The sequence below is a fragment of the Abrus precatorius genome, unplaced genomic scaffold (assembly GCF_003935025.1).
Source record: "Abrus precatorius isolate BTA unplaced genomic scaffold, Abrus_2018 Scaffold3, whole genome shotgun sequence".
NCBI lineage: Eukaryota > Viridiplantae > Streptophyta > Magnoliopsida > Fabales > Fabaceae > Abrus > Abrus precatorius.
In genome coordinates this window covers 8,549,006-8,570,828 of record NW_020874373.1, presented here as the reverse complement: position 1 = coordinate 8,570,828, position 21,823 = coordinate 8,549,006, and the positions used below count along the sequence as shown (strand labels likewise).

The following is a 21,823-nucleotide window of genomic DNA, read 5'->3' as shown; positions in this document are numbered from 1 at the left end:
TTATTAAAAATAAAAATAGGTGTAATATGATAATTGTCAGATTACACGTACTGTAAATAAGCTGAACGTCAATCAATGAATCAATCATGTGGGTTGTGGGGTTATCTCACGCAAATCACCTTTCACAAGCTTTTCTAGCTAGCTTCCCATTCTATTTTGTTTTTTTTAAAATAATATTGCAAAAGCTTGTCATTCTCATGAGCCAGTTGATGAGCAATATGTCTCTCTTTTTTATAATCATTCCATTCATCTCAAGGCGCTTTTGGGATTTGGGTGTCATACTAGTTATTACGGTAACAAAAGAAAAGCCAGAAAGTGCCCACGTCAGAGCCCTGCTCAAATAAACCTTAATTAGAATAATGATCCAAGATTACTTTTCCACACACCATTTTTACCTCCTTTTTTAATAAGAAAACTTGAATTTTGTTTTCATATATTTTATTCTTAACAAAAAAGAATGCGAAAAGTATTACAAGAATAATATTGTTCAATAATTTATTAATACAAAGATCGGTTAATTTAAATATAGCAACATCACAACAGAAATGAATTTTAACCTTCGGAAAAATTCATTAATTACAATGTTGTGTTAAGTTTACAATTCTTATCGTAGACAAAACTTTACTCGCCGAAATTTCATTTATAGAAAGTTTGGTTAAAAAAATGAAATGTAGGAATAGTACAAAAAAATGAAGAAAACTTTATTGATTTAAATAAAAGCTGAAATTTTGCCTAGCTAGTGACATGAGTTAAGATACTTTCCAGTATTTGCGCTGCCGCGTTGCCACTGCATCGTCCACTCTAGCTTTCTCTCTCCAGAATTCCACTACCTTGCCTTTTTCCTACCTCACCCAAGTTTCTTTTAAAAAAACAAAACAAAACAAAACAAAACATTTTCGATGTGTTTTACATTTTGTCACCTCTTCTTCCACAGTCTGCCACTGTCATCATCACCTTTTCTTCTCCTCTCTATTATTTAGTATTTACAATACCCAGAGACATTGAATTTATATTTCTCTCCTCATCTTTTCTTCCCTCTCTTAATTAGTATACACAAATAATTTATTTTTCTTGAAAAGGAAAGGAAAAAGATGCCAGGTCCTATTTAGGAACTGAGATTGTATTAAGGAAGTTAAACAAATATTTTCAACTTTTCCATGTTTTTGATTGCATGGTGGTTTCTTTTGATCAATTCCACATAGGTAGACACACAGATACACAGAGAGAGACTAGAAAAGAGATATGTCTGAAATGGTTGTTCAGAGTTGCTCAGACAAGCAATCCATGGCTTAGATAGCGACTTGGAAAATAACCCACCACACCCACACCATCATCACATATCCTCTCTTCACGAGATTTAATTTAGCTTTCTTTTTACCATCAAGTGAATCAATGATGCCTTTCTCTTTCTACATGTCTCAGCCACTTGCACTTCACTACCAAGCCCCCCTCCTCAATTAGTTTTAGTTGTGTCTAAAACCACAATTTTTGCACTTCTAGGCTTATTTTCTTGTTGTCTTCCAAGGTGCAAAAGTGGCTACTTGTAGTTGTAGAAGAACCAAAGTAGCAAGTAGCTAGGATTTGGAAAACAAACAAATAAACCAAGACAACAGAATATAACATCGTATCTTGCTTTTCTTCTTTTTCATTCCCTTCCTCTTGGAGTTTTTCTTCAAAGGCAACATGTTTCCCACAGCTATTTCCAATTCAACTTCTTTGTCCGAGGATGCTAGTGTTTCTTCTGGAACAAAAATTCAGGACTTGGGTGGACTCAATCACGTGGTCTCAAATATTTGTCCTCAGCAACCTCAAAAGATCAAGAAAAAGAGAAGCCTCCCTGGTAATCCAGGTACTTTGAACTTGACAATTAATTAATAAGCTTTTTGTTTTATGTGACTTGTCCCTTCAATTGGATCAGTTTAAGTGATGGTGTGTGTGTTTCAGACCCAGATGCTGAAGTGATTGCCTTATCCCCAAAGACCCTTTTAGCCACCAACAGATTTGTTTGTGAGATCTGCCACAAGGGTTTCCAGAGAGATCAGAACCTGCAGCTTCATAGGAGGGGTCATAACCTCCCATGGAAGCTGAAGCAAAGGAACAGCAAGGAGGTGAAAAAGAAAGCCTACGTTTGCCCTGAGCCTTCATGCGTTCACCACAACCCCTCTAGGGCTCTTGGGGATCTTACAGGAATCAAGAAACACTACTGTAGAAAGCATGGAGAGAAGAAGTGGAAATGTGAAAAGTGCTCCAAGATATATGCGGTTCAGTCAGATTGGAAAGCTCACTCTAAAACCTGTGGTACTAGAGAATATAGATGTGATTGTGGAACCCTTTTTTCCAGGTAATAATTAATTAATTTTTTCTTTTCACTTATACTATTTCTGTTTCTCTGACAATTTTAAACTGTTCATATTTTAGTATTAATGTTTTACTTGAGTTGAAACCAATCGTCTTCTTTTTCTTGATAAATCTTTTCATTAATTTGATGGGTTTTACAACCATTTTATTTGACTTCACTTATTATTGAACATACATGCACACATTTTTTTTTTTAAGTTATGTTTCATCTTATATCACTAGGCCCCTCTTAATATTTTTATTTTTCAGTGGATCTTTGATTTTATATAAGAATGGTATGGACTTGCCCTGGAATATAAGAATGGTAATAGGTAGCACGAAAGTGGGACAACATGCTTCTACTGCGAGAGATTGAAACCTTACTTCTCTCTGAATCCTAAAACTGCCAAATGAATATGTGGCAATAACAAAAAAAGCACAATTCACGTATCTTTTTGTTTTATCTACTGTGTAGTCTGTGACTCAATAGCAATTTTGATCTTTATTTATTTATATTTTACAAAAGAAAAACATTGTAATGCATGCACATATATAAAGGGCATGATATGATACTATTTGAGCATTATAATAGCCATGAAAAAGTATAAATCTTCGCTTCATGATATTTTAGGCTACATACAAAATTTTTCAGTATGTCAGACAGTGCTCAATTGTCTTCTAGAATAATATTTGTAATTTCCCTTTCTCTCTTTATGTACATTTGCGCGTGTGCAAGTGGCTGCATATACTCAAAAATGACGAAGGAGATTTATTTTTGTCTTCTTAAAAAACAATACAAGAAACAATTGGTGATGATTTCTGACTTTTCTCCTACTCTTAATTTTGTTTTATTGAGAATGCTGTGCATTGTTTCTCTGAATTTTCATCATTGTGAAATCTGATAAATCTGCAAAAATATCTGGTATGCCAAGTTGCTTTCTTTCTTCTAACTTCATCAGTGAATACATGGGATCTATTTCAATTCCATATGCATGTCCTGCATGAGCTCTAGTTTCCAAAGGCTAGCTATCTTTTGACATCATGTGTGGCACTAATAAGCAATAATCTTCAACATTTGGAGCCAATATAATTGTATAGCCATTTCTGCATGCACAAAAGCATAAGCGTGTGTCCATCAATATATAATTTCTCTCTCCTACTTTAAATTTGACCCAACAACGACATAGTATCTCGTTTGGTCCAAGCCTTTGACAATTCATTCCCTGTGGACTCGCCCTCCCATGCATGATTTCCCACACCTTTTGCAAACGGGACTCCATAGTCCGTACTCCAAGAAACAATTGATCCCCTAAAATAAAATTCTCTCCCACAATTAAGTACTTGTTCAAGTTACTCTTCCAAAATAAAGAAATAACCAGTATTCAACTTAGATTTTAATTAAAGTATTTTATAAATTAAATTATAGCAAAATCAATATTACATTCTTAGTGTAGAAAGCTAAAATCTAGGATAACATTGATCTTGTTATTCAACTATACTGATAATACGAAATTTCATGATTTATGATGTGAAAACCGCAGGAAGGATAGCTTCATTACTCATAGGGCATTCTGTGATGCATTGGCAGAAGAAAGTGCAAGAATATCAGCAAACCAGTTAGTAGCCACCAACACAACAAACCCATTAGCTCAATCTCTCTTTCTATTCCAAACCCAACAAAACTTCCAAAACCACCAAATCACCAATTTCAACCACTGGGATTCATCTCAAGAAAACCCTAACCCTAGCAACATTGCCACTGCCCTTCACATCAAACCAGAAGCTCAAAATTTTCACAACCCCACACCCTCTTCTCCTTCACCACTCCTTCAACAACCACATAATGAACAACCTCCCAACAAGAGCATGATAACCTCAACCTTCGGGAACCTCCACGTGCCCAGCGCTGCCACGTCAGCATACATGTCAGCCACTGCACTGCTTCAAAAGGCTGCAACAGTTGGAGCCGCTGCTATCACGGGCCTGGGCCCGGGCCCTGCTGCTGTTGGTGTCGGGCAACACCGGTCAATGTGTCACGTGACTCAGCTCGGCACGGGCGAGTTCGGAACACTGAGTCAACTCGACCCGGTGGTGCCAGATTACATGAGAGGGTTCCCCATTCGGAGCCTCAAGAGTGACCGTCTCACTCGGGACTTTCTGGGACTCACGGGAGATGCTAACGGTGGAGTTGACGGAGGAAACGGCGGCGCCGTTGACGTTAGCATGAACGTGAAGGATATGCTGACGTTCACGGGGGGTGTAGAGTACCACCAACCTCACTCTCAACATCACCATCACGCGCTGATGAAGCCCCAACAACGCTTTGGTTTCCTTGGGACAACCACTGCCCCCGAGACGTGGGGGAATTGTTGACAGAAACAAGAGAATAATTTCACGATACGAGGGTAAAATAGGCAATCCTGTGTGCCATGACTCTTCAATCATGAATCATCATGTGCTTTCGTTTTAACACCTCATTATATTTTTTGCTACTACCTCTTCAGACTTCAAAACTTTGTTATTGTTCTTCTAATTTCAATTTCAATTAAGTGTCATGCTTTATTTCAGTTGTTTTGGTGTTTTATTATCTAGTTTTATTACTTTAATAACTAAAAAGTGATATTGTACGGGATATCATATATAGTATTTTATATAAATATACACATTCTTGAAATAAAAGCAGTATCTAAAAAATGTCTCTTTAAAATGTACAAAAAATATTTTTAAATATCAATTATCATGAAGTTCCTCTTCTTCTATATAAAATATAAATTTGGTTGTGTGCACACGTAAATAAAAATGATTTCTTCAGTTTCTAAGGCGTACACAGAAGCAGATGAATTTGCATTTTTGTTTCATAAATTAATCATACTTAGGTGATTTTGTTAGATTAAATATAGTAACACAAGAGAGGAGGAATTCAGGCTCTGTGTGTGTGTGTGCGCATGTATGTGTGTTGATGGAGTTAAGAGAAGCAATGGTGGCCTTTCTTGTCAGTATGCAACAGAGAAAATGTCACATGCAATTAAATTATTATTAGTCTTTTGTTGTTATCACTACCTATGTCCTATCTTTATCTCGACAGCTTTCGATCTCCAGTTAGCTATACTACCAAAAATTGGCTTACTAGTTTTCTTTTCCTTTTTCTTTAACATTCCAATGCAAATGTTTATCTACTTTAGTTTTTAGTTCCGTCGGATAATTATTAATTGCCTTATCGTGGAATATATTAATTAGGAGCCAAAAACTTCCCACTTATGTCTATACAAGACACATATTAAAGGAGAGATTTTTTCTTATTTGAGAATAAGAATAATAAATATTAATCATTAAATCTTATTATGAATAATTAAGATTAACATATATAAATTTTTAAATTTTTTAAAAATAATTAAATGATTTCAGAAAATTTATTATTAATTATATATGTATGGCTATATAATTTAAATTTACTCCTTTTACTTTTATATAAAAATAATTTTGTTTGCACATGCATTTAATTGGAATAATTAAATAGATGGCGAAAGATTTATGCGTATATTGGTTTGCAATGAATTGTTTAATGGTTTTGGTATATTTCTCTATTTTGTATTGTGAAAAATATACATATGGGTACGGGATAGCATTAATCTCGTCTGTAATTAATATATGTATATATATTTCTCTATAAAAAAATATTGACAGACCCTCTGAAACAATAATGGAGAATATAATTGAGGGTTTTGAGTAAGGCAAATGAGCATGTCACTTATATATGCTGATAATATTTATGTAGAGACTTCTTATGTCATTTTCTTTCGTGCATAAAAGAAACAAGAGCCTCAATCCATAATATCAGGAGTTTCAGTGACTGAACATCATGGGATCACCGATGCAGCAGGAGCACATATTACAAATTAAGTTTTATTATGTCTATTGGGGGGCTAATTCTGCATCACCTTTAACAAAGCAGACAATAAAATCTGTCATTGACTTTGAGATCTACACTGTTACACTGAACAAAACGCCCTGCATTTGGTGAGCCATATCAATATTGTTATGTAGTTAGATGCGATGGACTCACATTGTTGTTGACTAGCTGGTATGCTCGTCTTTGAACTAACCAGTTGGGATATCACTCTAATGTGACTCTACTTTTGTGTACTTTTCGGATGTTCATCGTAAAAAGGCTGGTAAATACATATTAAAAAGGGTAAAATATATAATTTAATCTCCAAAAGAATATAGTCTTTTGGAAAATGTTTCGTGAATAATAAAATGAAATGATAATTTGTTTATTTTAAGGTTTATTTTTAATATAGGTGTATAAAAGTGTAGTCCTTTGAAAGCTTTCGTGTATATCAAATCGACATTTATATTGTAAGATGCTTATACTAATGACGTTTTTCAAAATTTAACTTGTATATTTACTCATAAAAGTGTTAAAGTTGTAAATGAAATTTTGTGAAATGATATGTAAAAAAATAATAAAAATTTGTAACAATTTCTAATTACTTATTTTTTTTAACTATAATTAATTATAGACATTCGTGAAAAAAAAAGTATAAAACCTTTTACCAAACAGAATGCTTCAAAAAGTTTTATTACGATAAATAAATTAAATTTAATAATAAAAAAACTAGATAATAACGTGAATAGAAGAGTTCATAGTAAAATAAATAATGCAAAGTTAAAAAAGAAAAAAGATTGCAGTGATGCTCATAATGATATTCAACAGTACCGTTAACGGGAAGGGAAACAAGATAACCTATATGATAGAAGCGACAATGTTATTCTATAAATATTTTAATAAAGACAGTAAAATCTCTCTGCATATATAAATCATGCATGGGTTTAACTTTTAGTTGATGATTGGTATTGATGTTATTAAAAAGAGAGGGTAGGAGGCACCCGTGAGTCGTGGTGGAATGATATAGAATCACGATTGCCGCTATTTTGTACATTAATTTGTAATGTTAATTTAGTTGGTAAAAGCATTGTATGACAAATTTATTAAATTGTATAATGTATAGATAGTTCTTACAACAATATATGTCATAATGTCATTGATCTTATAAGCAGTAAAGTTTACTGATTAGATGATATAACCCAGGTAAATTTTTACACTTTTGGTATCTCATCACGGGTATATGTGTTTTGCATTGCATTTTATGCTCCAAAAGGGACGTTACATCTTTTGACATCCGAACTTTAATATAGAATTTTTGAATGCATGGGATATTCGTTTAATAATAAGATAAAGTATGTGCCATGCAACTTGGCACAAGTGTCCTTGGCCCCCCACACTATTTTATTCTCTAAATTGGATTTTTAGTTTCTTTGATTTAAACTATTACTTTGATCAAATTAATTAAAATTTTATAATTTATAATTAACAAGTAGTAAAAGTTTATATCTTGTAGTTAAAAGTTTGGTGTTTATAATCAAGTAATTGATTAGAGTTGTTTTAATAAAATAAAACCATATATATAGTTGGTTGATAGGTTAAATGACTAAAAAGGAGTTAAAAGTTATTTTATGTGAATATAAATTTTTCAACAGATTAAAGATAATAATAAAATATTGGTAATTACTTCTAATAAAAAGAAATGCTCGCAAAACTTTTTTTTACCACACTCATAATTTTTGTTTAAAATTTATTAAAAATTGTAAATTTTACTCCTTTTCACTCTTAATTTAATTATTTTTTTAATAAATTTTAACTAATAATTCATAATGTATTAAAAATATATTAAAAAGTATAGTTCAAGCACTCTTCATAAAGGAAATGCTACCTAAAATAAGTTTTTATAAGTTATTTAAAAGATATATTTATCAAACAACTCAATTATTTTACTGATAAAAATAAATAAATTATATATTCTTAAATAAGTTATAAGTTTACATTATTATGTTAATTACATTATGTTACTTTTAAGATTATGCGCAAATTTAGTCTTTTCATTAATTTTCTTCGCTTAAAATCTTTAAAACTTTATTTTCTTCGTAATTTTTGGAAGAGTTTGTGATGGAATTATAACATTAAATAATTTTAAAATTTCATAAAAAATTTAGTAAATCTCTTTATTAAATTTAAAGGAATTTATAAAATATAGTGTTAGAGTTTAAAGTAGAAAAAATATTTTTTTGTGCAATTTGATATGTTGATAGGTTAGTTTTAAGTAAAATAAATAAATTTATCAATTTAATTTGTAAAAAATTTGAGCAAAAAACAAAAATTTAAGAGTTTTAGATAAATAAAAATTAACGAAGGACAAAATCTATTAAATTTTGAAATTAAAAATACTTAATTAATTAAAAAAAGTAAAGATTATTAAAATTATACATATTTTAAATTAAAAAGATTAAAAATATAATTAACCTTTTTATAAAAAAAAGGAAAAAAACCCAATAAAAGAATAAAAATTTGTATATAAGATCACTGCATCACAAATAATATTAATTTTTATATTTATAAATAAAAATTAATAAATAGAAAACAAACTCCTTGCGAAAGATATGTCACTTTGTTAATTTGTCAAACACATCCACATAATCTATTTTTTAATACATTAATATGATTCTAAATATAAATTGTGATCTTTAATTAATCATTATTTGTTTAATATAGATTGTCGAGTTTGAGTTAAAAAAGTGACGCCATTTTTTATTTGGCAGCTAAGTGCCAGAGAGCTTCATATCCATATCTTTTGTCTCTATCTATGTAATGTAAGACTTGTCTCCATAAGGTCATGTTGGCCATTATTATTCTAAGTGTGTGAAAGATATACGGACCCTAACAGCTCATCTCCACAGTTTCGGAAATTTCAAATCCTAGCCCGTGAGATTTTGCGGCTTCAAGGTGATTATAATTACACTCCAACTCATAGAAAAAGCCATGGAAATGGTCCATATGGGTCCCTAAGCTATTTTTGGGGTAGAAAATGGTCAAAGTAGAGATCATGTTCCCATACTCATGTTCTTAGAAACATGTTTCCATTTTCATAATATCGTTAAATGGATGGAAATGTATTTTGATTATTGTGCTATAATTAATATATTTGATTAGTTTAAGTAGATGTGATAAATTGTAATTGTTGTGTTAAATTTTAAAAAATACATTATAACTTTTTATTACAAACTTGACAAAATATTTTTATTCCATTCCATTTCCAACGGAGGCTGCAAAATCCTGAACAAACTATGTGGTTCAGCTAATTTAGGAAATAGTGGGCACATTTATTGCCCAAAGCATTAACCTAACTCCAAGAAATTCTTTTCCTCGTCACTTTTTCTTTAGGAAAAAAAAATGGTGAGTTTCGAAGAGTTGGAACCTTTTCTGAAGAGGAGCAAAGGAGGCTCCAAAACCTGCATTACAAGCGTGAGTGGAAAGGTAAACTAATGAAGATGATGATGGTCTATATGTCTATGTGTATTTGTGCAGAGTGTGATGGTGGTCCGTGACAAATAGGGGATACTTGATTAAAAGGAAAAAGGAGAAAAAATAAATAAAGGAAAAGATAAATGTCAACGATTGCTCAATTGAGCTTTGAAAGTTTTGAATTACAATTCCCAGCCATCTTTCCTATGAATCCTTTATCAAATTCTGTGCATATCCCCACATCACAGCTTTTGGTAGGCAGAAATTCTACCAATGTACTTAGCAATAAGTAAATGCAATGCAATTTTCTACTTATAACGTTTTGCATGAACCACCAATTTATCAACTTAACCTATATGTGATTGAATGTAAGCTGGATAAACCCTCTTTCATTGTACCAATACTCTCAAAAATTGCATTTTATAGTTTCACTAATGATCCTTACCTTCCCAATCATATATTAAGGTGCATTTACGAAAAAAGAATGAATATTTATTCAATAAATTTTATCATTCAAAATTTTTCACATATTTAATTATAAATTTTAAAAACTTTATTCTGATAAATTGTTTAAATAAATTTATTAAAGTACATGAGAGTTATAAGTTATTTTTATGAACTATTTCAAATGTCTTGTTAATTAAATATATAATTCAGCCAAGTATTGAACTAATAATTCTAAAAATTCATATATTTTATATTTATTAATTCTTGTGATTACTAAAAAAATATAATTTTTAAAAAATAATAAATACATATCTTTTTATTTAATCCTTATTCTATAAATTAAAAAATATGTTAAAAAATTTAGAGGAGTTTATAACAAATTTTTTTTTTAAAAAGCTCTTTAAAATGGAATTCTATTTACGTATAAATGACGAGAAAGTGGATAATCAGCTAATAAAACTCTGAGAAAAATTGAAGCCAACGTTTCTTTTTTGAAATGTAGAAAGAGTGAAAGAAGAGAGGGGAAAAGAAACATTCTTAATAATATGTTAGAAAAAAATATAAAAATATAAGAGTAGTAAATATCTAAAAGATTGGGATTTAATTGGTGGAAATTATTAAAGTTAGGGTTCCACGCTGGGCATGGTAACATGGGTTTGGAAGAGAGAGGAAGGGTGTGCCCTGGGGATTAACGAAAGGAGAAGGTGTTGGGTTTTATGGTATATCCAAGCTTTTAGAAAGTATACTTATAAGTTGCAGTGTTAAGGTACAATATCATCCCATTTGCCTTCTCAAAATAACTCTTTCTTTTCATATCTCTCTGCGCCACAAAGAGACAAACTCAAAAGCCTCTTATATTTCCTCCCCCACCTTCCATATGTCATCTTCCACTACCCATTCTCTTTCTCCCTTTTTCTTCCCTCTATTCCTAATATTTACCATTATCCCCTACACAAATACTATACAAATACAAGTTCCAATCAAATGCCACTCTCCAGTAATAGTATCTCCAACTGTGATCTTTTTGTTTAGCTCATTCGAAAACCATTTGAAAACCGTAATCTCAGAAGTGATGCTAACTAAATAAAGCCAACAGCTTGAATGTTGCCAAACTCAACCCTGATTTTTCAATTAGAACATAATGCATATATATTAGAGCTTTTCTTCCCTCTTTTTCTTATGTTGTCACCTATGCAATGAGAAAACAAGAAGGTAGATATTAAGAATAGTAAATCTCTAAATTTACCCAGAGAAATTTAACAGCACGCATTAAAGAACATAAAAATTATCTAACTATTCCCTAAAAAACTACATTGGTTACGGTCTTATGTTGCACAAAGAGTGATATAACCAACAATAATTTTTAAGAATCAATATAAAATTTTTGTATATATTATGAAAGACTACGGTACTGATTAGTTTCAATTTTTTTTTCATTTAAAAAAGTTACTTTATTTTTATTTTATATTCTCAAAGAATATGAGAAACACTGAAAATAAAAACTTTTTTTTTTACAATTTTCTATACAAATTAAAGAAAATATATCAATGTAAAACTTTTTAATTAAAAATAAAAGCAAAGCAAACAATAATAATTTTTAAGACTAAAAGATCCTTAATGTTTTTCACCCTAAATTTGTTCACGTGAATTTAAGGTTTTATTTAATTAACAATGTTACATCAAATAAATAAAAAAATTTGTTATTTGAACAACTTTTCAATCATTTATTCAATCAATTATGAGAGTAAAATATAAAAAATAATTTATTTAATAAAATTACTTTTTTTTATAATTAGTCACATGTATTTTTTAAGATTAAAATTACTTTAAAATGATATGTGAATTATATTCTTTTATTGTTATAATTTTACTTTTTCTATTGACTTTTTTATTAATTTTATTTTAAATTATATATATATATATAAATCTTCTTACACTAATATAAATCTAAAAATTTTTACCAAATCTTTCGTTTAACTTAAATCGTAACGACCAATAAACTAATAAATATATTTCACATGCTAGAATTAATGGTGGAGATTCTTTCTTAACTTGATTTTACTAAAGTATTTTGTCCCAATTGGTAAACTAAAGTACGTCAAGGGAGGTTGCTGATCTTGTCTTGGTTTAAAATCAGACCTTTCTTAACCGGATATTATATTCCTCCCTCACTTGTGATTAAAAAAAAAATTAAAATTGATAATTTTGTATCTTGGTAAGAAAACGTGGATCTAGGGACTAGAGAATCAAATTAATAAAATTCCAATATGTTTAAGTTGCATTCAATTCAATGCTTAATCAAATCACGTGTATATAATTGACGTTACATATACGACACTGTTCAAATTGTTGATCGTCATCCACTGAACTGTAAACAACTGACAAATAGAAAAGTACAACCCAGACAAGAAAAAGCTTCCAATTTCAAATATGCATTGCTCTTCGGAGATACCTGGTGGGCCAATTCATCTATAAAGTTCACTTCACTAAGCATCTTATCTGACCCTCAACTCCAACCTTTCCAGATTCGCTCCCACAAATTTACCCAATACATTCTTAAATGTTTGTACCATATAGGAAAAAGAAATAAAAGAAAATGAATATTTTCAACCAACCACTTCAAAGTCGTGCACTTATTTCCTCTGGGAATTCAATACTAATGCAATTAATTAGCTAATTTGATTAGTTTTTTTTTTCAAATTGATTAGTTTTACACACTTTAATTTACATATAACTGTGAGCATTTATTTAGATGAAGGCTTAAAAAATCTTACAATTAACTGCATATTCTCTCTTATGTACGAAAGGGAAACTAAAGGTCTCCATACACATGCAGAGCAACCAATGCCAAGATTCGTGCACTGAAATGATGACATGATAGAGAAAACTGGAAAAAGAAATATGCCATTGTCAAAGTATACATTGAGGAAATCTGTCCCTCTCAGGGAAAAAAAAAAGCAACAGTACAGTTCAAAATTGTCTAAATCAGTTGATACAAGAAAGCATAAACAGCTTGCTTGGTCAGAAAAACATAATGAATTTGAATGCAAATTGAAAATGACATACATATGAAGAATATGTTATAAATGGTAAGGTTATGCATACAAAAAGATATTTAAACACAATGAAGCACAAAAAGCTAAAAGAGAAGTTAGAATAAAAAGAATATAAGATTAGATGCATGTTAAGGCTTAAATAACACAATTCTTGCTATACATTCATGGCATATATAAGAAGCATTGTATCAGCCTCTGTCGTGACTAATTCTTTTCATAATTAGATAAGCCAACAATCAGAACTGGAATGAAAATAACTTGTGCTCCTACCACTCTAGTCATTTTCAATTAAGGTCTAGCACCCAATTGCAAAAATGGAATAGCTCTTTCATGTAATGAACTACCATAAGAGACATTAATACACAAAAATGTGCCTAAAATAATTAACAAAGTGAAGACGACATAGGGAGGACGTGGTCAAGGATCTTCCACGGCATATACAAAAACTGATCTCAATCTCAAGTCATTATTACTACTACCACTGACAGACTTTCACAGAAATAGCGATGAAAACAAAAGGGGCAGCATTTTACCAAGTGAGGAAAAAAGGACTAATAATCAACCATTGTTCACTTTTTTTTTTCACCCTATTTAAGATTACATGAACAATAATGCGGACAAAAGAACCAGATAATCTTACCCAGCGCTCACTTTTAAAGCCTAATAAATGATTATTAACCAGATATATTAGATGGTTCTTGATCTCAAAAGACAAAATGGAACATATTAGAACCCAATTAGATTATTTAGCTTTGCGTAAAAAAAGTCACTTACTTTAGGTGAATTTGAATAATTGATTTCAAAATCAGTGGGCAATTTCATCATCGACGAGAATAAAAAAACTCTTACACACGTTGTCCACTTATTATGAAATCTCGTCCATTGATTTTAAAATTAATAGCCCAAATTTATTCAAATTTAGTATTTTTTCCACCACAAAATTAGAAGATCTAATCACATTAGGTGATAGAAAAAAAATAAAAATTCCAAGACCTTATAAACATTGAAGCTCAACTCTCACCAATAAACAAACAAATGATGCGTCGACATGCAATATCTAACTAGCAATGGCCACCATAACTGCACCAGGTCGCAATTGCGGGCCCAATAACCACATAATGCTGCATCCATCCGCGACAACTGCAACATTTAAAACCTTGCTACAATGATACATTTAGTAAATTTAATTACCCAATATAAAACTCGACCTTTAGAATTGAATTCTACGCTGCAAATTGATCTTCAATTGCACCATAGAAAATTTAACACAATCTATTTGTTGGATTTTTTTTGCATTCGGGACTGTAAATGAAAATTTTGTTTGTTAGTTAGGGTAGTTGAATGAGTGCAAAATTATTTAGTTATTTAGGTTAGCTATCTAAAGAAATAAGACGTGTTACCTAATAAGAGGAGGGGTTGAGAGAGGGAGATCTCGTCATTTTGGAAAGGATTGGACTCTTCCCTCTTATTTGGAAAGAAAAAATTTGAGAGGAAAAGAGAGGACAAACTTATTTTAAATAAGCATATTTTAATTTGATAATTTTTAAAAATAAAAATATAAAATGATATATTAGCATAAATTTTGTGTATTATTTATTTATTATTATAAAAAGGATATATAATTTGTTTAATTTTAAAAAAAATTGAAAAACGTTCTCCCCCGTTAGGATGTAGGGAAAGGTCAGTGTCTCTCAAATACATTTGAGTACAGTTGTAATTCAACTCTCTCATTTATCATTAGAGAATAATACATATTTCGTCATTTTTCTTCGTCTAATCATAATATTGCACAGGGAAGTCCTTGACAAACAATCATATGAAGCATGTATGAAAATATTAGCAAGTATCAATCTTCTTCAGGTGTTTTTTGATCCATCTCATCAAATTACAGTATAAGGACTACTAACTTAGCAGGGGTAAGTAGTACATGCAGTACAAGAAGCTCTGAAGTACAAGAGAAGTTCTGCTGAAAATTGTATATATTAACATGCTTGGAATAGCAAAAATATAACGACTTAGAACAATCCAAAACACAGGTACCATCTATGGATGAAGAACAAGGAAGTTATAAATGACAAATTGTTGCAGAAGCGTACTGCATGTCATTAATAATACAAAAAAAATGGAAAGTAAAAATAAGAAAATTGAAGCATCCCTCTATACTATAAGATAGACAAAAATAGCGTGTCCCTTTGAAATAGCAAGAATCTTGCCAAGAGAAAAGAATCCCATGACATCATTCATAAAACAGATATCTGTCATTGGGTGAAAAAGAAAAAGGATTCCAATTATATGATCAAATAATAATGCCATCATGTATATCATATCTTCGTCGAATCATAGTAAAAAATCTGAACCACAGTTCAGAAAACCAAGAAGTTCCTTGAGGAGACATAACTCTTTTGATACTTGTAATTCTATTACCTCCAAAACTGAACGCTGCAGAAAAACAACTAGTTTTAACTAGAATTTAATGAATCAAAATGCCTAATAAGAAATCATAACTAAAGAGTGGATACAAATTCACAAAACATTGAATCCTCTCCTTATAATCATTGTTCATAATTGGCACATGAATTACACGTCATTGCAAAAAAGAAGGCAGGGCTACGGTTATCTTATCATGCATATGATCTTAACAACAAACAGGCAAAATTCTTTGCATGGATCAAATGCATGTAAGATGGAATTACAAGTAATAGACTAATAGTTATCTCATAGCTCTTGAATTTTCGAATTGTGCTAAAAATATTTGTCCAGCAACACCAAAAACAAAGGACCGAGGCCATCAACCTTGTTTTCATAACTTTTTTTAGGGAACCAGTTTAGGTAGAAAATGATAAGGGAACCTGCAACTGCAATCAATTGAAAACATGAATTAATTTTATATCATCCAAAGAAATAGCAAAGTAACATTCGATAATGTATACCAAAAAAGTATGTACATAATTTACCCTCTCATGTGCACCCAAAGTAACACTACAAACCAATAATGTGCATTTATCGTCACAATTCAGTTCAGTAATTTTCTGGCTCTGGAAAATCAAAATTATAGGCTAGAGAAAAACGGAACATATTTTCCAAAATTGCAAATTAATATAAAACGATAGACGAATCTGCAAGTAAGGTCTTCGTGAATTCCAAAGAGGTTAATTCCAATTTATTCAGCTAAGGTCAAGGCCCAAAATTGGGCCCACCAACGAAAGTCTTGGCCAGCACAAATGGTCTTGACCAAAAGTAAAAAATTTACTTCAAGTGGTGAATGCTGAGTATTCTGGATCCATCCAAGTTAGTATAACAGCTAGATGTGTCCTAATTTAGATTTTTAACCTCTCTTCAATGGCCAAAAAAAGTCTCTTCAAAGGTAAATAATAAAAATTAATAATCAATTTTTATTAAAATTTATAGTATTTAATATCATTAATGTATTTTTTTTATAAAATTTATTGTATTTATCATATTTCTTTACACACGTGTTAAAAAAATCAATCATAATTTTAACGAATGATGTTATCGAGAGGTAGTTTTCCTCTTGGGCGTTGGATATTTTAATTACTGAAAAAAAAAAGCTTATTTAAATATTGCTTTTAAGTAACTTTATGGAGTTGTCACGTAGAACAAAACAAAATTGTATATCTTATAAATTAAAGGTTTGAATTTTCACACATCATCTTAAAGTCTTATAGTGAGATAAATAAAAGTATTTATAAATTTATTTTAAACATAAAATATCCTTTATCCTAAATTAAGATGCCATTTTATCTTCTAAAAATTTTTCTGGCCAAAAAAGCATTGCAATTAAGTTCATTTTGACAATTTGAGACTATTTAATTCAATTTTTTTTATTTTCTATTTTAAGTTTTAATTAGAAAAATGTTACATTAATTTTATTTTATTTTCTGTTTTAAAAGATTTATATAGAAAAATAGTAAAAACATAAAAGTATTATTTTAAATTTTTTCTATATAAATCTTTAAGAATAAAAATAAAATGTCAGTTTTATAATTAAATATAAAGATAATAAGAAAATCTAAATCAAATAGCTCATTTTTATTTTATTGAAGTCGAACTTTGATTTTCTATACATTTTGCCGCCAACATTGCTTCTCACATATATGTAATTGACGTTGACAGCAAATGCAGTTTGTCAGAGACAAAATTATTAAGAACTTGTTAAGTGTTTTCTTCTTTAATTGATGGCTAAGGACACCCCTAAGAATATAGTAAAAGAAGAAGGAATTTTTTGATTTCAAGCTTACTGATTCATTCATCTGAAATAGGCTATATAGTCAAATATAAGGAAGTGCAAATTAAATTTGTTACAATCATAGGGTACTACTTGATTGAAAGGGAATAAAATCTAACAGAATGGCAACTCATCAAATATAGCATAATATCTAGTAACTAGTTTATTTTTGCATAGATAGATAATGTGATTCAGCAGTTTGTTGTAATGTTGGGATCTCTAGGTAGTGTAATCCTTGAGATGGGCTGGAGTGGAGGTAATCCTTTTGGGCCTTGAATTAGCCAAGGAGGTGTGGCCTGATTGCTAACAGAACTCATGATTAAGCAAAAGATTAAAGAAAATTAAGCTTTATCAATTAACGGTGAAATTGAAGGTGAAAAAAAAAAGAGCTCATGATTTACATGTATGGTCAACCTCTCCTCATATAAAGTATTGTATATGATGGATATATATAGATGATTAACACGACTCTATAGATAGAAGTAATGACCCGTTAAACTATTTAACTAGATTTAAGCCATCAAAAGTTCCCATTTGATGCATAATTATTGGCATCTTCCCAAGAGAGAGATCCAGGTTGTTCTAGATCAGGCAACTAAGTGAATCGGGCATTAACAATTAATCATAACAAAGTGGAAAATGGGTTGGTTTTCAAAGATCTACACTATTTTAATCGCTTTCCTTGGTAGCATAATTTGTCATGGCTTTGCTCTCTCAATCAGTTTAAACGATGTCGAATGCGTATCAGAGCACGTTCTAGATGAGGGTGACACTATTTCTGGGAATTTTGTAGTTATAGACTACGATATTTTCTGGAGTTCAGACCACCCTGGAATTGATTTCACTGTAAGCTAGCCACATGCCCCCGTTTTCTTACTTTGACAATAATGTGTGAACAAAATAATTAATGCCTCCAAATCCATCCAATCAACTGCATGTATCTTAAAGCACGTTGCAATAATTGTTTATCACATGTATATGTTACGAGGAAGATAACCCGAATTTAATATTCATATAAATTTTTTATGTAAAAACTGTGTGTCCTTAAATTTTAATAAGACCTTAGTTAATTTTATAATTATGAAGAAAGAACCAAACACAAAATTGTCACGTGACATGAGTTTTGATTCACATAAGCTGTGTGTGATTGGTGGTTGAATGAATATTGCATGATTTGTAGGTGACGTCTCCAGGAGGGAATGTGGTGTATTCTTTGAAGGGAACCTCAGGGGAGAAATTTGAGTTAAAAGCAGCACAAAGTGGATTATATACGTTCTGCTTTCACAACCCTGCTTTAATGCCCGAGACTGTGTCTTTCTACATTCACGTTGGCCACATCCCAAATGGACATGACTTAGCTAAAGATGGTTAGTACTAGATTTTAGAGTCTCACCATAATTTAATTAATTTTTCACGATTGGACATTTGTATATAGCACAACATTAAGACTGAAATAAGTTCTGAGTTTAGCCAACTTACTTCATAGGATAAATAATTTTAATATAATATCTTAACTTCATCTAGGACAGAATGATCTACTCTATGAAGTAATTAACTCTATCCAAATATTTAGTTTTAGGAAAAATATTAAGAATATTTTATTAACATTATATAAATCAATTATGATATGTTGATGTTGTTATCGTCATGCTTGGATCTAATATATAGCTTTGCCAATCCATTTATTTACTCTATATTGCTTTTGGGTTCAGAACATTTTGACCCTGTTAATGTGAAGATCGCTGAGCTGAGAGAAGCATTGGAGTCCATTGTAACAGAGCAGAAGTACTTGAAAGCACGTGATGCTAGACATCGATACAGTAAGTAATTAGTCTCACTCGTTTGTCGCTATTAACTTGTCAAGCCCGCAAAGCTCATCTCAAAACTGAATTATTAGTTATTTTTTGGTAAGCACGCCAAGGTGAGAAAATGTTTATAAATATTTTTCTGAAGTCCAATTGTTATGTGTGTTTCATCAACCCATGCATCTTGGTGAACTGTAAATTGGTTTTAATTTGTTTGCTGTATTAAATTTTGCAACTGCAGCAAACGAAAGCACTAGAAAACGTGTTGTCTTCTACACGATCTTGGAGTATATTTTATTTGCTGCTACAAGTTTATTACAAGGAGTATACATTCGTCGCCTCTTCAGCAAATCATTTGCCTACAACCGAGTGTAGGCTTCCTCAGAAATCTGTGGAACTCTCATCTTTTTTTCTTATTGATTGTTTCTCTTACTTTTGTAACTAAACCAAATCTCCACTTGAATGTATTCTGGCCATGTAGCATAATTTAATTAAAATGTTGTTTAACTTATTATTACATTTTGCATAAAACCATCAATATATTTCATATTTTGTGAGATGAAATCACTGTTTTTTTAAGCATCTTTTAATTAATTTATAAGTAAATTAGTAATCGTAGTTATGCAATGGACAAGTCTGTTTCTATTTAATATAAACTAAAACAGTGTAATTAAAGGTGTTACTTTTTAACTAAGAAAATATAATGGAACAGTTATGTTAATTGTTCAGAAATGGTAAGTTGAATTAATGTATGAAACCTTAACGAAAATAGTTTTTGTGGTTCTGTGTTAGCAGTCACATGGTATTGCTATTAGTGATAAAAAAAATTCAGAATTACAACTACAATCGTATATATAATGGCATCATAGATATAGAAATTAACACTAACTTATACCCATTTTCGACAGATATTTATATAGTCTAAAAAACACAAGAAGAAAAATAGTAATTTCTATAGTTTCTTAAAAATTTGAAAGATATTTTATATCCCTCTTACATGAAATAATCATAACTGTCAAATAGATAATAAAGAATAATGATTTATCTTTAAAATTATATAAATATTTTTAATTTTTAAAATATTTAAATAATTATAATGATCTATTAAAAAAATATAAAATATCATTTTAAGCAGTGTAACATGCACATCAAAATTATATCCAAGACAAAAGCAGGTACGGGAAAGATAAGAATAAGGTAAGAGTTGAGGATGGAGGAACCGTAACGTACTCGTCGTCCTCTACCAGCGCAGGTGCTCACTCACATTTTTATACCAGTTTATTTTTTAAAAAATTATACAGTATTATATATATATATTAATTTATTTTAATTTTAAAAAAGTGTATACAGTTGTTCAACCATGCAGTTTTTCTTCCTTCTTACGAATTTTGGCCATTTCATATTAAAGGGTGCAAGTTCTCACACCACTTTCTCTTCCAATAGACACATTTCAGAGTGTGATAAGCGGTGATAATTATATGTTAATAAATGGTATACTTAGAAAAAGGAATATCATGAGAAAAAAAAGTTTAAGAAAAATATGATAATAATTTATTGCTATTTAAATTATTTTTAATAGTTTAAATAACATATTGAAGAAATTGATTAATGTTTAAAAATATAAAAATTGGGATATTTAATTGCGGTGTCCATACGTTACAGGCCTACGAAGCAGCCTACACAAACAAATTACCTTGAATCAGACTCCGCAGAACTTAGCTGTCACAAAATTACCAACGCATGCAAAGGTCAATAAATAATCAACCAATCATCCATATCTTGTTCACTTCTCTTAATACAAAACTACTAAGAATTTTAAAAGACCGTTCTATAGTTCTGTAAATATTTAAATAAATTATGTTATGCAATACAAAATATCTTGTTTCACCAGTATGTTTATTGTTGTTTTAATTTATTTTTTATAAATTTTTTTTATTATTAATAAAGTTACAAGAGGATATTTATTTAATAGAAGTAGTTTGATAATCGAAAACATCATGTAATATAATAAATTAATAAAAAAAAACACCCAAATCAACAGAAGAAATGAAAAACATATACAATGATTCTGGTGTTAGTGGATGCCTCGTTGACCTTTCAAATCCAACGGGTTATACTTACATTTGTTTTGGTGAAAACTTCCCGCACGGATGGGATAGTGTAGAACAAAAGTATTTCAAAATAATTTTAAAGTTACATAAATAAGAAAAAAATATCATATCATAATTTTTATTTTTTATTAAAATAAAAATATTATTGTTATTATAATAATATTTTCTCATATAAGTTATTTTTTTATTCTCATTTGCATTCATTTTAGCAAGTGAATTTTTTTTTTTACTATTTCTTCTCTTATTTCTATTTATTCAAATAATATATCTTTTCTATCTCATTTTTTATATTTTTTTCTCATCCTTTTTTTATTACTTATTTTTTTCTAGTAATTTTCTATTTCATTTAAACATAGTATTAGCTGAGTTAATGTTTATAAATTTAAGCTTTGATGAGCTCGATTGTATAAAATTAATTTTGATAAAAAGTTAAAGAAATTATTATTTATTTAGTATACAAA

At 30.1% G+C, this 21,823-nt stretch overlaps 2 protein-coding genes across 2 annotated transcripts; both read left to right on the top strand.

The window, feature by feature from the left end:
- The first annotated feature begins 836 nt into the window (after nt 1-836).
- On the top strand, nt 837-4,838 carry LOC113862007 (protein indeterminate-domain 12-like). Its single transcript, XM_027495156.1, has 3 exons — nt 837-1,849; nt 1,945-2,341; nt 3,879-4,838. The coding sequence occupies exons 1-3, from the start codon at nt 1,684-1,686 to the stop codon at nt 4,708-4,710; spliced, it is 1,395 nt and encodes a 464-aa protein (XP_027350957.1). The 5' UTR covers nt 837-1,683; the 3' UTR covers nt 4,711-4,838.
- Nucleotides 4,839-18,085: 13,247 nt separating this feature from the next.
- LOC113862110 (transmembrane emp24 domain-containing protein p24beta3-like) lies at nt 18,086-19,626 on the top strand. Its single transcript, XM_027495248.1, has 4 exons — nt 18,086-18,292; nt 18,627-18,813; nt 19,159-19,266; nt 19,493-19,626. Exons 1-4 carry the CDS (start codon nt 18,086-18,088, stop codon nt 19,624-19,626), a joined length of 636 nt encoding a protein of 211 aa, XP_027351049.1.
- The last annotated feature ends 2,197 nt before the right edge of the window (nt 19,627-21,823 follow it).